Genomic DNA, 17,428 nt, shown 5'->3' with positions numbered 1-17,428 from the left:
ACCTGAGTGATGACTTCTCATTGCTATCAGATTACTCAAAGAATAATTTGGACTTTTCCTGATAGGCTGTGAGGTAATTCGTGATATAATATGATGGAAAGAACACTGAACTAGGAGTTGGGACACCTAGTTCTCTTCCATCTACCAGTTAGTGATGTGTCACTTGGCACATCATTTTATCATTTTGGACAAATTTCCTTATATAAAAATTAAGGAGTTAGGTGAGATAATTTCCAAATTGTCTTCCAGTTTCAATATCCTAAATAGAAACAGAATGGAAATGATCCTCCCAAAAACCTGTAGACTAGAAACCTGAGGATTTAGTCACCTTGCTGAGGTGAAGGTCAAATTCTGGTTACGTTTGTACTTGCAAACACCAAACCAGGGAAATATATGAAGAAGCTCTTTTCTAAGGCTAAATACTTACATCAAACAAAAGAAAGGGAATGGAACTTTGGTCAAGAAAAGATGCAACTATTTCCCTTGTTCTTTGTGCCATTCACCAAAATAAATTTTATAAGATCCAGACAAATTTAAATCTAAGGGAATATAGATAGGACTCATTAATACTTTCAAAATTAATAATGATTTTAAAATTAGTTGATAAAAATAAACCCTTAAATAAAAATTTCCAAGTGGATACTATCATCCTGATTAGAGAATTTATCTGTACTGTGCTTGTCTCATAATTGTAGGAACTATCCTTGGGTATAAAGTACTCAGATGTCAATAAAACATAGGAAAGAATAAGAAGGCTCATTGTTTCTGTTAATCAATCACCAACTTGCAGTAACTGTGTTTGGCAAATATCCACACTTGAAGTGTTTCGTTATCTAAACTTCTAATTTAAAAAATTAAGTTGGCTAGAATTCTTATTTACAGTAGCAGGAGATATCTCCACAAAATACATTCTTCCATCATAAGTAACCCAGTTCACATGGGCCTTGCTAAGAGCATTTCAAGAACTGAATTGAGTGCACATCATGCCAGAATATTTAGCAATGTTTTAACAAGGTTTGGGAATCAGGTGACACTGCTATGTATTCATTTCTAATGTTCCAACTATCACTTGGTAGAATTATTTTATTTCCTTTGTCTACCTGCAGTAAAAGTTCTTACCTCGGAGTGTAAATGCTTACTCTTACTTTTCAAGAAATAGCATGTTCATTCTCTCTGGTCTCTTTGTGAATGTAGTACAGCAGATGTCACTTCTGGTCCCACTATGTTTCCCCAGCTCTTATCATTCCTAAGGTGGAATTCAGGTGAAATCACTGAGTTAGATTACCAAAAAGGATTCTGCAAGATTCTTTGAGTTCAGCATACTGTAAAATGTTGGTCGATGTTTTTGTTTTCTTTTGTTTTGTTTCTTAGTTTTCTGTAAAGCTTTGAATTAACTTGTGAGATTTCAGAAAATTGTTCTGGTTAACATATTTTGAATATTTTTTGAACAGGTGAAAAATGCATTTTATAAATCTCCATTAAGGGGAGAGTTTGTCAAGTCTCACATTATCAAGTTCAGGTATGTAGATCTAAAAGGCTGACTCCTGAATTTAATTTAAAGCTGAAGCTGTTAACCTGGTCAGCAATGAATGTTTTGAAGTGTTAATGATGTGATGTAATTCAATTCAACAAACATTTATTTAGCACCTGTTCTGTGTAAGTTATGGGTTGCAATGTCCCTTACTCATTCTCTAAGTATAAAAGTAAGTATTTGCAAGATGATTGCTAGGAATAGAGATGTTATTGGTGCTTATGCTATAAAATTGTTTTTGGGAAACTCTAGCCCACGTAGGGACCTAACACACATCCCTTGGTTTAATAGCAAGTAGTGCCCTGTGTAAAATGGTGTAGTGGATGAGGTTCATCTTCAGCTCTCAGTTCTCCTCCTTATCAATTTTCATTGCTTTCTTCCATTCCACCCCTTCATTCTCCAAATATTTAGCTAAGAAGATCTCAGATCTGTTCATCAAACATTAGTAAAGAGAAAAGTTCAGAGCATAACATTTTAAGCAAAATACTAGATAAGAATTTAAATAATATACCCTTAATAGTAATTATTTGTATGTTTAAAAAATAGCATAAGAACTGCTTCCAATATTATTCCAATGATAAAACTCTAAGAGCTGCTTCCCTGTCTATTACTTAGCTGACATCTCTGAGGCATTACTTTGACCACTTTCTCCTGAAAATTCTGTACTGTCTGGTGTTTGACACAGTATCCTTTCTTGGATCTGCATCTACTTCTCTGATCCTCAAATTTTTACTATGTCAAGAAGAACTCATCCACCCACATGGCTTCATATGCCATTGAAATTCAAATTTCTACATTCAGTCTGAATTATTTTCCTGATTTCAGTAACTACATGCCTGCTCATGCACATTTTCACATGGAAGTTCCACAGAAAATTCCTTAACTCAAGGAAAGTCCAATCACACTAATGAGAAACCTGGAAATTATCATACAGTTCTCCTTTTCCTGGGTCCCTCATACTTTATTAGTAACTAAGTTCTACCAATACTATTTTCTGATTCACTTTCCAGTTTGCTCACCTCTTCATCCCATTAATCTTGCTACTGCTACTTATTATTCTTTCTTCTGTTACTGCAGTAGTAAGAAGTCCACATTTATTGGAAAGATGAAGTCAGGTTTAGAGATGTTGAGGTAAGATAAGGGAACCATATGAGCCTAAAAAATGGATCTGACTTGGTGGAGGGACAGGGAACTGAGCTGAAGATACAAATGTGTTTATCAACAACTCAAAATATTGGAAGGCATGCTTGTAAATTTTTCAGAAGAAAAAAAGGTAATGAAAGGAAAAAAAGATGCTGAAGAAAGCTTGAAAAATAACAATATTTAATAGGATGAAATAAAAATAGGAGCTAGACAAGGAAGGAACAGGAAGAAAGAAAAATCATGAGAGAAGTTTTAAGAGGGGAGTGGTCAGTACTGATAAATACTTCCAAGAGAGCAAGTAATACAAATACTGATAAGAATCAGCTGGATATGTCAACTGGGAAGCCATTAGTGTATAGAGAAACTACTTGGTAGAAACGAAAGGGAGAAACAGACCACAATGAAGAAAATATGAGGCAGAGTGTAATTGCTCCTTTTGAGAAGGTTTGATGTGATTAAAAATAAATAAATAAATAAAAAGGAAGAAATAAGTTAAATAGTGGGATAGAGAGAGGGTTATGTTTGTTTTTGTTTTTATCAGCCAGACAGTATAGGACAAGTTTAAGAGAAAGAAAAAAGGATAAATGATCAATGATACAGGATTAGTGAAGCAGTGAAAGAATTTGAGATACATAACGATAATCTAAAGCTCTATTTTTTCTTCAGATTGCAAAAGCAATACAAAATTATATAAAGTGCAAATAACACAGTATTATATAAAATAGAAAATGAAAATTGGCTGGTCCGTGGCTCACTTGGGACAGCACGGTGCTGACAACTCCAAGTCAAGGGTTAAGATACCCTTACTGGTCACCTTTTAAAAAAATAAAAATAAAATAAATAAATAAATAAATAAATAAAACAATAAAACAGAAAATGAAAGCCTTCTGTCCACTAATTCTACTCTCAGAAACAAAACATCTTGTTAACAACTTATTTTGGGGGCTGGCCTGTTAGCTCGTTTGGAAGAGCATCGTGCTGAGAACACCAGGGTCCAAGGTTCAGATCCCCATACAGCTGCCAAAAATAACAACTTATTTTGAAAATCTTTCCAATGATTGCATATAGATCTACTTTATTCTTTAGCTGGCTATGTAGTATTCCACTATAAGTACATGTCAGTGTTGATTTAGCCAATGCCCTATTGATGGGCACTTGGGTCATTATTTGTTTTTCTGTTTTAAAAACAAGGTTATAATGAACATATCTATACATACATCCTTACACACGTAACGGTGTATTTGAAGATTTAATTTTTAAAAGTGGCAAATGCTGTATCAGAGGGGAAGGCTATTCAAATTTATAACAGATAAACAAAACTGCCCTCCAAAAATAAGATTCTAATTTATATTCCCATTTGTAGTTTAAATAAAGTCAGGGTTGAGGCAATATATAGTGAGGAGTAAGAATCTCTGGGAACTGACTGTGAAAAAGAGGGGGTAAAGTAGCTGGTGAGATGATTCTAAGGCAGTAATTCATACAGATAGCATTAAGGTTAATTAATGCTCCATCTTGAAGATACAGTCCCATGAAGTCATATAATTTGGTCAACCTTTCTAGTGTTCATAGGATTATGAGTCTTTTAGGAGAGGCTGAAGATTTCTTAAGAGAGATTGGTGGATTTAAGTCACAGGAATTGAAACAAAAACCAAAACCACAGTTGATTTCATATTTACCATACATTATGTTCAGTAATTTTGAATGGTTGACAAAGTGAGTGTCTTTTTATACGAGTAGCCATGCACTTAACTAGACCCTTGGGTGGTGAGGGAGACCATGAGGCATACCACCTTACATCATGGAGGCTGGGTTGAGAGTTCTGAATACAGTTAATAGGAATATAGAAGGAAACATGTATGGATTTATTTTGTGTGTGTGTGCATGATTCAAATGAATGATAAAGAAAAAAAACCCGATTGTGATATTACCATAAAGCTTATTCTTTCCTCCCTCTCTTCCTCCCTTTCTTCTTCCGTTTTGATCCACAGTGAAGAGGAACATGGAGTGCTGGCTCATATGCTATTGATTTGTAGATTTCGCTCTACTGAGGATCCTGAAAACGTAAATGAAATTATTCAACATGTTCTACATGAAAAGCTGAAAAATGCCATAGGACCACCTAAAGTAGATCCTGAGTCAGTTGAAATTAAAAGTAAGTTGATTTCTCTTATTTCCTTTACTTCTCTTACATAGAATAGCTTATGTTAGTTTGATTTGGGACACTCATTCAAAATTTTTTTTTTGGACGTCATTCAATTTTTGGTGTCTTGCCACCAACAAGACATTTCTTTGCAATTAAATTGGTCCTAATGAAGTACAGCATTTTAATTTTTAAAACTATCCTAAACTTATACCTTCTATACAAGCTTGTCATTAACTCCTGATGGGTTCTTCTATATTGAGCCTTATATTTTAGCTATAGAATCTAATTATAAATAGAGAATACTCTTTTTCTTCTTGTTGCTTCCATTTTATGTTCTGAGAGTATGATGTATGGAAAGGTTCATGTCATCCACATATTTGCTTGCAAATGTAACTAATAATAGCTTTTTCCCTTAGAGTATTTACCAATGAAATGTGCTATCAGTTTAGACTATTTACCTAAAATTTACAATTTATTTATACTTATTTTTGGTATATTTTACAATATAATTGAAAACTCTAAGGTAGGTGTTTTGCTGTTGTTGTTTTCCATGGAGTCATGGGGGTCAGATAGGTGGTGATTGGTCCTCATCATTAGAAAGCGAGAAATATAAGATCCTCAAGAAATAAACACCTGGTTAAGGGCTGAATTATATGTTATAAAACATTGCAGGTCTATAGAAATACTATGAGGACTACAAGTATGGCCTTAAATTTTCTAGTAGTCACATTAAAAAGTAAAAATAAGCATGTAAATTTAATTTTAATAATTTTCATATTTAACCCAATATATCCAAAGTATTACTATTTCAACAAGTAGTCAATGTAAAAATTATATGTGAGATATTTTACATTCCTGTTTTGTTCTAAGGAATTTTAGATTGATAGCACATTTCAATTTAGACTAGGCATATTTCACAAGCTCACTGGCTACATGTGGCTAGTAAACAGAGTTCTTGGTTTTGGCAGCACTAGACACTACAGAACAGCAGGCAAGTAAAGAGAATGAATACAAAGTGCCAGTATAACAGCTGTTAGATCTAAGTAGTAGCCTGAACTGATGGTCATCTACCCTCCTTACTTCAGTAGTCAGGGCCACCTAGATAATTTGTGCATCCCAGAGCAAAATGAAAACACTAGAACCTTTTTCAAAAAGCAAGAAAAAAGTGCTGTTGAAAGTATTAAAATATGACTTTTCTTTCTTCCACAGTCTTTCTCTTGACTTTTCAAAGTGTTTTTGTTAATAATGTCATTCTAAGTGAAAAAAAGTTAAATTTTTTATATTACTAACATGAGTTTTGCTGTTCCTTTTTATATTGTGCAATGTCAATTTTTAATGCAAATATAAGCACATTTAACTTGCATGTGAAATCATGAAAATTATGCAACTGTATTTCATAGCTCATACATGCATGTATTTCATTTTTTGCCACATCAATTGAAACAGTACACAAGGCTAACTTGACTCTTTTTATTTCCTTTCTTGATATGGACACATTTTACCAATGCTCTCTACTTTCAGCTTACTGAGGAATGAAGAACTGAAAAGACAGGAAACTTTGGGTTTCCCTATCTTTCCTTTTCTTTCTATGTCATTATTTTCAGCAAAAGCTGTTGGTTAATAAAAGGCAGTAATATGAACAAGAAAGGATATGCTAGGATCTCTTGTTAATTTGTGTGTATTAGAATGCCACTGTCTTCTTTCTGCATTCTAAACAATTTCTGGTTCAAACAGAAAATATGGCCTCCTGGGACTGGCAGTGACCCCCTGCTTAACCTAGTGGTAGGTTAACATACTTATCTTTCAATTGCTTGGAGTCTTGCTGAACTACCACACATTGTAGGTCCAATGGAATTCTAATTTCATAGGGTATCATGAATGATATATGCAAATGGGGTAACAAGAAAGTGTGGACACAATTTGTGTGTATCTCCTCTGCTCACACCATGCTCCATTATACTATTGGACTTCACTTCCAAAATACGAGTTACAAGATAAAATTAGTAAGAATTTCAAGACAGCAACAGCAGAGCATTTAACCAAGCACAAAGCCATTCTGAGTGTTGGACCCAGAGCAAGTCACACATCCAGGAAGCCAGCTATATTAGTCCATTTCTGTTACTCATAACAGAATACCTGAAACTGTGTAATTTATAAGGAAATAGAATTTATTTCTTGCAGTTTTGGAGGTTGGGAAGTCTAATGTCCAGGGAGCACACCTGGTGAGAGCCTTCTTGGTGGTGACTCTTCACAGCGATGCAGGGTGTCACATGGTGAGAAAATGGCATGACCAACAGAGCTAACCTTCTCACTCCCTTTCCTTATAAAGCCATCACAGCCACACCCATAACAACTCATTAAACCACCAACCCATTACTCCGTGAATGGATCACCCCATTCACAAGGGCATAGTCTTCACGATTCAATCACCTCTTAAAGGCTCCACCTTCCACCACCATATTGGAGATTAAATTACAACATGAGCTTGTGGGGGACATTCAAACCACAGCACCAGTCTTGTCAGGACTATCAACATGCAACACCAGAACTTTCCCTAGGAAGAGTTTGAGATAGAGAAGAACAGGTTATTTGAAACAGAAACATCAGTGATGGGCTTTTTAACATTAACTGAGAACAAATGGTCAATTCTTTCTTATTTTTGCCATTTTCCTCACAAATAGCCAGTCAATCAATACTATTAACTACCAAAAGAAAAAATAATAGATTTATATTTTTGCATTTAGAACAACTATCATACTATGTTCCAAAAAAGAAAAAAGATAGTTTTGGTCATGGAAATATACTAAGTCAAGAAGTTTAAGAACATAGAGCTTTATGTATCTGTTAGTTGGGTTAGTGTTCACATAGGGTTAGGGCAGGACTGTTGTGAAGTTAGCAAGTTAAGGAGTCATTGGCTGGAATTGAAAGACAATTCGAGGGCAGAGTGTCTTCCTAAAACCTAATCAGAAAGGAGACAAAAAGAGGTAATGTTTTTAAGTGTGATTGAGGACAAATTTATGGAGATGCTACTCAATTGTGTTATATGATTGAGACTATGGTTATGAGCTTAGTAAAATAATCTGAAATAAAGGGTAGTAAAAATATCATTACATTTAGGGAATCAATACTATATTTTCAATCAGTATTTCCCAAAGAGGGGCTTTAACACAAAACTACTGAATCAGAAGTTCTGGGAAGGTGAATTGGAGTTTACATTATAAATAGGCTCCGTATGTGACCCTTATCCTCATTAAAGTTTAAGGAACAATGTTCATGTCTCCCCTCTTCCCCAAGGCAATGAACATGCTATGTTCATGACAAACTAACTGTGTTGCTTTCTTTATAACCTAAAGATCCTATCTTATAATGGAATTAAGCACCCTTTTAGTATTTGAAATACTCAGAGGTATACTACAATTCTGATGTATTGACCCTGTTCTATTAATCTTTCCTGTATTTCAGAAATCAACAAGACAGAAACAGACAACTATCTGAACAATTGTAAGTTTAATATACCTATTAAAATTGTCTTAACTGAATGTAAAAGGTAATACTTTAGATCATTTAGGCTTACTTTGTGTTGATATTATAAGGACAGAATAAAGTTTGATTGATTTGTGCACAACTCATGGTGCTTTATCTCAGCTCTGAGGCATGCCATGTTAGTAAAGAATAGGAAAATTGGGAGAATTTTGGAAGGGATGTATGTGTATCTGTGGCAGATGGATATCGGAAACGAGTTGTGTAATTGTTAAAGAAAAGACAAAAAATGCTTATCAATGTTCTGTTTGCAGATATCTTTAATATACTCTCACAAAAGTTTTCTAAAGATTATATGAAAGCAATCTGTACATTGGTGTTTTTCAGCTAGAAGCAGAAACTTACTGTCATGCCACCCTAAATAAAATTTTCTTGATGCTATTAATCCCATATTATAGAAATTACAGGAAATTATGGGGTTAGGGAATATTTTGATAAAATTACTGAAGATCTGGATAATGTCCTTACCCATATTTTAAAAAGGCTGACTCTAAGACTAGCATGTCCTTTACCTATAGCGGAGTACCCCACCATGATTTAGAGAATACATTTAATAGTTATGGAATTAGTACATATTACATTTATCTTGAACGATGGAAGGAAATATACTAGCTCAGAATGTTGGTTAATTGATAAACTTAAGTAAACATGAAACCAAAAGATAATCTCGTTACCTAAATGTCATATATTCTTGCCATAAATATTTATTGGTCATCTACTAGGTACTAGTCCTGTGTAAGGCAATAAGTATACAAAATTAATAAGATATAATACCTTCCTAAAGCAGCTCATACTATAATGAGACTAGCTGCATGAGACTAATGCAGGAACACGTAATTCTAAAATAAAGTTTTCAACCAAGGTCAATTTGGATGCCCAAGGTATCATGCCCATCTGTGGTATTTTTGTCATGATTGTAAGGGTGGGGTGATACTGGCATCTAGTAGGTATAGGCCAGGGATCCTACTGAACATCCTGTGATGCACAGGACACTCTCATCCTGAGCCACCACGAACAAAGTATTATGAGTATGTGGTTCAAAATGTCAGTGGTACTAAGAATGAGAAACCCTGTTTTAAACAATATTGAGGAATACACACACACACACACACACACACACACACACAAACATACATGTATGGAGAGAGTGTGTACTGCTGTTGTTATTATCATTATGGAAGCAACAAGAAAGCAGAAGAATTGTTAGAGAAGGCATCCTAGAAGAGGTAACGACTGATTTGAATCTTACAAGATGAATGAGTTAACTAAATGAAACATTAAAATTTATGGCAAGGTAAGAACATGACAAAATGTGTGATACTGCTGGAGCACAAAGTACAAGAAATTTGGGACGTAGTAACACAAATTGATGCTTAAAATAACTGCTAATTAACGCATCATCTCTCTTCGGCAGGCTGTGGGACACGAAGGAGTAAATCTACAAGACAGAGTCTCAGGATTGTTGGTGGAACAGAGGTAGAAGAGGGTGAATGGCCATGGCAAGCCAGCCTGCAATGGGATGGGATCCATCGCTGTGGAGCCACTTTAATTAATGGCACATGGCTCGTGAGTGCTGCTCACTGCTTTAGAATGTAAGTCTTGAATTTCACAAGTGATTGGGGGGTACACAATGTGCCCAGTTTTGGCAAGAAGAAATTTCCCCCTGAATTCTGAAAGAGATGAGTTTAGCATAACTTAAAGATAATGTGTACATCACAAAGAGTGTGAGAAACTCATAAACCTTAGTAAAAGGTGCTATAGTCTGGAAATAGAAATGGAGTCAAAGTACCTGCAGATAAATTATTCACTGGTAAATATATAATAGTTTTTCAAAGAAAGCAGGAATTTTAAAGTCGTCTTTAGACTTTGAGCTTGACGTCAAAGAGAAGAGCTGTATCTCTCCTCTGAGTACTTCCATTAGGCTGGGTAGATTGTAGTTTTGACCCCAATGGGGAAATTCCACATATAGTAAAAAAGATAATTAAGTATGAAGAAGTTTGGAAGTAGCAAATTATACAACTGAATAGGTTGACTAGTTGTATTACAAGAAATGAAGGACCTTTCAACCTAGTATCAAATGTCTGTAAGTATATAGAATTTTAATGCTTTGTTAAATTAACATGTGGTCTTTACGGTTTTCAGAGAAATGTGTATGTTTGTGGGTAGGGGACATAAGGCACATAGAATACATTTAGTTCCCTCAATATGTACAGGATGTTCTTCCCACATGTCTTTTAAAGTCACTGATAACACAAAATGTCAAAAAGCCCTAGGATCTGGAATGGGTGACTTGGTATGTGGAGTGGCACATATATCCTACAAATGCACTGAGTGGTTTTTCCATCTTATTTGAACCCTGAGCCTGATTCTCAGATTGGAAAGAATTTGTTTCTATACACAGAAACTATAATTTTAATTGATACTTACAATCTAAATTACTTAATATGCAGTAAATTACTGGTAACTGGAATTTCTTCTTTTTATTTTTTTCCAGGTATAAAGACCCAGCCAGGTGGACTGCTTCCTTTGGAGTCACAATAAACCCTCCAAAAATGAAACATGGCCTCCGGAGGATAATTGTTCACGAAAAATACAAATATCCATCACATGACTACGATATCTCACTTGCAGAGCTTTCTAGCCCTGTTCCCTACACAAATGCAGTACATAGAATTTGCCTCCCTGATGCCTCCCATGAGTTCCACCCAGGTGATGAGATGTTTGTGACAGGATTTGGAGCACGGCAAAATGATGGTGAGCATCTAAAGAGAAATTCAAATCCTATTAATCTAATTTGGTATTCTAAGGCATTTAAAGAACAGAATGCCTTTGTGCCAAAATATGTTGGTTGTTTGGTCATATCGGCCTGGGCCAAGTCAGGCCCTATGAGTGAACTAAGTCATTAAGAAGACATAAATTCGTTCCTGCCTTAGATTTCTATAAGGTACATCACTGCTACTACAGCACCTTACTGTGCTGGTAAGGGGTCTGAAAGTGCAAATATGTCTCCTAGCCACTTAAAGACATTTGGGATCATTAATACACCCAATCATGAATCAAAGAATCATAAAGCCACAATTCTCCCCAAATGAAATTTCTCTCTATGCTTATCAGTGGAGTGGAAATTAGTTAATTGGAGGTTCTTTCCTAGACACCTCAATTTCCATTTAAACTAGTTAGGAAAGAATTCTTTTTCCAAATTACTGTGTCTAAAAAATACATATTCTAAGGTTCTACATCATCATCTTATCCAATAATTACAAAGAAATTTCATCAGGTTTATAAAACATAAGTACATCTACAAATCCAAATGTTATTTTTTCCCTTTAGGTAGCAGTCAAAATCACCTTCGGCAAGTGCAGGTGGAGCTCATAGACACTAAAACCTGCAATGAACCTCAAGTTTATAATGATGCTATAACTCCTAGAATGTTATGTGCTGGCTCCTTGAGAGGAAAAAGAGATGCATGTCAGGTAAGTTGTTTTGCCTATTAGTATGATGGATAATTGTTCGTTTTTTAAAAAAAGTTATGGAAGTTGCAAAAATAGTACAGAGAGAGATCCAATGTGCCCTTTACTTAGTTTTCCCCAGTTATATCTCATACGAATACAGTACAATATAAAATCTAGGAAATTGACATTGGTACTATGTGTGTGTCTGTGGCTTTTTGCTGCGTGTGTAAATGTCTTTAACCACCACTGCAGAACAGAGGGAGAACTATTCCATCACCACAAGATCTTCCTTATAGTAACACCTTCTCATTCCCATCTAACTTCCTAACATCTGGCCATCACTAATATGTTCTTAATTTCTATAATTTTTAAAGAATTTCCAGGATGTTACATAAATAGAATCATATAGTAACTTTTTTAAGGATTCCATTTTGATTTATATATTAGTGTTTTTGACAAGTTCTTTATGGAAAAATTTTAGTTGTTCCTCTAAGTTATTTATAGACAACTTATCACAGTCTACTGGTGCTGACATTTTACTAGTTTGAATGGAGCATAGAGAGAGAATTTACTTCCTAAGTCTCTTTAGCCTTGCTGGTTTATAGGATTAAATATTTCCTCCTTATTCTGAGAACCACATCAAACAATGTTCTGCTTCAGTTGCCAGACAGAACTTAGAAAACTCAAGAAAAGAAGGAAAGTCTATTTACTCATAGTTTTAACCTTTCTTCCTTCCTGATTTTCTAAGACTCCTTTTGAAAAGCATTTCTTTTCTATTTCAGAAAGTTCCGTCAGTCATTGTTTCAGTGTAAATATGCTGGTAACATATTCTCTTAGATTTTCTTTGTCTAAGAAATCCTGTTTTCCACTTATTTCTAAGCATCATTTTGCCAGATGTAGAACTTGGGATTGACAGTTCTTTTCTTTCAGCACTTAAATCATGACCTCTGATTTCTGAGAGGAATCTGCTATTGTTAGAATTGTTTTTTCAAAAAAAAAAAAAAATTGTTTTTTTTCCTGTAAGTAAATGTGTCTTTCTCTCTTGCTATGTTCAAGAGTTTTTCTTTGTCTTTGGTTTTCAGAAGTTCAATTATGTGTCTTCATGTAGATTTTTGGGGGTTAATCCTGTTTGAGATTTGTTCAGCTTTTAGAATCTGCAGGTTTATATCTTCAGCCAAATTTGGGAAAGTTTCAGCATCTATTTCTTCAAATATTTTTTTTAGCCCCAACTTCTTTCTCCTGTCTTCTGGGATTCTAATGACAGGCATTTAAATCTTTTATTATAGTCCTATTGGTTCCTGAGCTGTTTATTTTTTTCCCACCCCATTTTCTCCATAGGCAGAGTAAGTAATTTCTATCATTCTGTCTTCAAGTTCACTGACTCTTTCCTCTGTTCTCTCCATTCTTCTGTTAAGCCTATCCAATGAGTTGTTTTTTTAAAATTTTGGTTACTGTATTTTTTAATTCTAAGATTTCTATTTGATTCTTCTTTATACCTACAATTTTTTGCTGAGATTTCCTTTTTAAAAAATTTTATTTCAGACATGGTGGTTGGTGCTCATTGAACCATTTTTTGTGATGGCTTCTTTAAGATCTTTGTCAGATCATTCCAACATCTATGTCATCTCACTGGCAATGTCTTTGATGGCCTTTTCTGATTCTGCTTGAGAGTTTCCCAGTTTTTAGTACGATGAGTGATTTTCAGATGTATCCTGGATGTTATGAGATTCTAGATCTTGTTTAAATCTTCTGTTTTAGCAGGCTTCTGCTGACATCATCCTGGTGGGGGAGGAAGGCATAGAAAGACGTTGCCTCATTTCCTACTCATCCTCCTTTGACACCAGGTGGGGTACTAGTGCTTCAGTACTACTGGGTGGAGATGAAATTTCAGGCTCCACCAGGCCTCCTCTGGTACCACTCTGGCTGGGAGCACCTTGTTACTGCTCCCCTTGCAACCTTCACTGTCGTGGAATGGCAGTTTTATACTGCTTGACAGTCGTCAAAGTCCCGACTCCCCACTAGGTCTCCCCTTAAATCACTCTAGTGAGATGGAAAGTTGTGCTTCATCACCACTGGGTGGCAGTCCATGCTCCCCACCTGGTCACTACAGGAGAGGTAGGGAGGGCTTTTTCTTATCATCTAGCAGAAGTGGAAGTCTGGCTCCCCACTCGCCTTTCTGACACCAATCTGGTGGAGGACTGGGCCTCGTGACAGCCCGGTGAGCATGGAAGCCTCTCCACTTGACTTTTGCTTCCCTCCTAGGTTTTCTGTCTTCCTGGGTTGCCTCTTTTCTGGTTCCTATGCAAAAATCTTTACTTGGGTTTCCTACTCTCTTCTCAGTGGTATCAGGCTACCTCTTCTTTCTTAAAACATGATTCTTTTTTGGATTCCATGATTCTGAAGTATGCTGATTTCTCCCCTCCCTCTCCAACTACTCATTTCTCATTTCCTCTTTTGGTTTATCTTTCTCTCCTTCACTCTAAGCCTGAATATGCCTCAAGACTCAGGTGAAATTTTTCTCTGTTCTCTAAATTCTCACTCAAAGGAGCCATTTTTTTCTTTGAACTCAGCTGTCACTTTTATGACTACTGAATCTACATCTCCAGAATCAAGCTCTTGTCCACATTTAGTCTCACGTTTCATCTACTCCAAATCCATTTCCATTTATAAGTTTCAAGTTGTTAGTATCAGACAGAGCTCTGTATATGTGCCATCTCAAACTCAATAGGAGTCACAAAATGTTAACTAGTTTTCCATTTTAATGTTTCTCATTTATGTTATTGGGGTTCACTATTCTTGGAGTCTTCTTTTACTCTTACATCTCCTTCACATGTAATCAGTTAAGTCCCAGAACGTTTTCCCCCTTTACCATATCTTTCAGATTTATCTCTTTTGTCTTTATTCCTTCTGTTGACACCCTAACCTAGTTCTTCAGTATTCTGTGTCTTAATACTACAGTTACTTCCTAGTTTGGCTTCTTACGTGTACTTTGAGAAGTTTCTGTTATGATATGTTCATTCCTGAATAAACTTCCTGTTCTGTTTCTCACTAAACCACTCACTGAAAATAACAGGATTTGTAGGGAAAATAGGGTTAGAGACAGATTGATGGATCCCTCAAAGGCTGTGCAACTTTGTAACTGGATAATTAACAAAAGCAATGATTTATACCTTGAAGAATAACTTGGACAGTGTAGGCAGGCAGAATGATCAGGGACTGGTGGCTGACTCAGGAGACATTAAAAACGCACAGGAACAATGGAGAGAAACACAGGCTTCCTGGAACTGAGACAGTATACGTGGAAGTGTAGCCCTGAGCAGAGTAGGAAGTGCAACCTGCTAGGACCCAAGAGCTATGCAAGGCTGGGGTGCAGCTCTCAGGTAAACATTTGCTTAAACTAGAACTCCAAAGGCTTCTGCCTGTGCAGTAGCTGAGTTGAGAGTTTTTTCCTTTCTTTGTGAAGATGATAATTCTACTCCCATTATTCTGATTCTCCTGCCTAAGAAAAAACAAATATAAATCATCAAAATGTCTATCTTGTACCAACATAACTCCCCTATTCACCAATCACATATGAACTAATAGTATTAGTAGAAAAGACCCTATACCTTTCTCTATTTGATATTTCCTGGACATTACCTTACTATTCAGCTTGTAATGATGTTAGAGACATTGCTATCTCTTTTAAAAAATTATTTTACTTATTTTCAGACTCTTGTTCCTATCTCTTAAGCTGATTTAAGCTTTGTTGTCTCCAGCAGCTTTTATTTCTTCATCCTAATCTGCTCTACCTGCATATAGGCTTGGGTTTCAATTATTTACTTTCAAATAGCTTCATATGATGCATCTTATTTCTTTAAGCAGATTGTAGGCTCCTTGAGGGTAAGGCCCATGTGTTTACCCCTTTTATATATCTCCTACCACATATGAGGATCTCAGAAAATGCTTTTTTGGTTAATTGATTTAAAAATTACAAATACGTGATGTCAAATATTATTATTATTAATATTAGTTAATATTTTTTAACAGACAAAAGAAAATTCACAAAAATGTTAGTATAATGTAGGGAAAAACTCATCAGCTTCTGAGTTGAATTCAAATTTAAGTTCTGCCACTGACTAGCATGTGATCTCCAGCTAATTTCATGGAGTTTCATTTTTTATGCTAAACTGGAGAAAATAAAACTTCTCTGTTTTGTTGCAAGAATAACATGTATTAATTAGTGAGATAACATGTTAATCAATTAAGAATGTCATAGAGTGCTAAGCACTTAATATGTGGTCAATAACTAGAGGTTTAAGATCTTGAGAAATGATCAGCCAGTACATTGTTCTTATGACCTGTATAAAGAAACAGACCTCTGAAGTTTGTAAGATATAAACAATTGGAATTTGTAGCTTAATATATATATTTCCTAAGTTCTATTTTGTGCCGGGCTAAGCCTTTATGTTCACTGTCTTACAAAATCTTCATAATAATCACTGTAGGTAAGTATTCTTAGGAGCATTTACAAATAAGTAAATTAAAGGTCATAGCTAGCTTGGAAGGGTCAAACTTGAGATAGAAACCTAGGTATTTGACTCTAATGTTTGTGCTGTTTATCAATAATAGTCTCTTCACCCTTCATTTTGGGTGTTATGTCACACTAATAAAGAGGTAACCAGTACAGGGAGTTATTTTGTCAGATGTACCAGATAAGTTAAGAGTACTATTCTCCAAAGAGACAGAATCTACCATCTCAGTATACTGAACCCTGAAGCTAACCCAATTCTCCAGGTATTGGAACTTCTTCTTTTTGTGGAATACTGATAGATTCAGGAATCACTTCTGAGTTTGAACAAGCTGAAGACTTTTGAAATCTGCCCCTCCATAATAAACTGTACTATGAACTACTAATTTCTCCCTTCTTCTTTAGGGTGACTCTGGAGGACCACTGGTTAGTTCAGATGCTAGAGATATCTGGTACCTTGCTGGAATAGTGAGCTGGGGAGATGAATGCGGGCAACCCAATAAGCCTGGTGTTTATACTAGAGTGACTGCCTTCCGGGACTGGATCACTTCCAAAACTGGTATCTAAGAGAGAAAAATCTAATAGAATGGAACACATTTTTTCATGTGCATAGGCCATTCTTAGAGATGCAGAACTTGGAAGATTCCTTGCAAATCACCCGGACCTGACCAAACTCACTGAACTGTCTACTTGATGCATATACCCATATTTTCCTCCTAGCTCTTCTTCACATGCAAACATCCTGATACTGCCAGATGAACTCTGTCCCAACCTGCATTAATTTGTTTTCTAGAAGCTTTCTGTCATCAAAATTTTGGCTTGACATAAATTTCTCATGCATATATACAATTTGAAGCAATCCCTTCATTTCTTCAGTTTCTCTCATCTCCATAAATTTCCACTTTCAAGGTGTGAGACAAGGAATAAAAGAAAATATAAAAAGGAAATATCCTACATTTATATGTACAGAAACGTATTAGGTGTTTTTTATTAGCAGAACATGGCAAATGATCATATTCATTATGAAAGTTCAAGCAAATGAGACAGCAGAATACCAAACTCTTCATGATGAAAAAAGAATGGGAACTAAGTTAAGGAAATAAAGAGAG

General features: G+C 35.5%; 1 protein-coding gene across 1 annotated transcript in view; it reads left to right on the top strand.

Annotated features, from left to right (window-relative positions):
• The window catches only part of LOC134385711 (transmembrane protease serine 11E-like), a 67,188-nt gene extending 50,302 nt beyond the window's left edge, over positions 1–16,886 (top strand). The window contains exons 5-11 of the mRNA XM_063107444.1: positions 1,452–1,519; positions 4,663–4,826; positions 8,280–8,318; positions 9,772–9,949; positions 10,852–11,111; positions 11,688–11,830; positions 16,725–16,886. Of these exons, the coding sequence (XP_062963514.1) occupies positions 1,452–1,519; positions 4,663–4,826; positions 8,280–8,318; positions 9,772–9,949; positions 10,852–11,111; positions 11,688–11,830; positions 16,725–16,886 (1,014 nt within the window). The remainder of the gene's footprint in view (positions 1–1,451; positions 1,520–4,662; positions 4,827–8,279; positions 8,319–9,771; positions 9,950–10,851; positions 11,112–11,687; positions 11,831–16,724) is intronic.
• The last annotated feature ends 542 nt before the right edge of the window (positions 16,887–17,428 follow it).

This window comes from Cynocephalus volans, chromosome 9 (assembly GCF_027409185.1).
Source record: "Cynocephalus volans isolate mCynVol1 chromosome 9, mCynVol1.pri, whole genome shotgun sequence".
Classification (NCBI taxonomy): Eukaryota; Metazoa; Chordata; class Mammalia; order Dermoptera; family Cynocephalidae; genus Cynocephalus; species Cynocephalus volans.
This window is presented reverse-complemented; position numbering and strand designations above follow the sequence as displayed.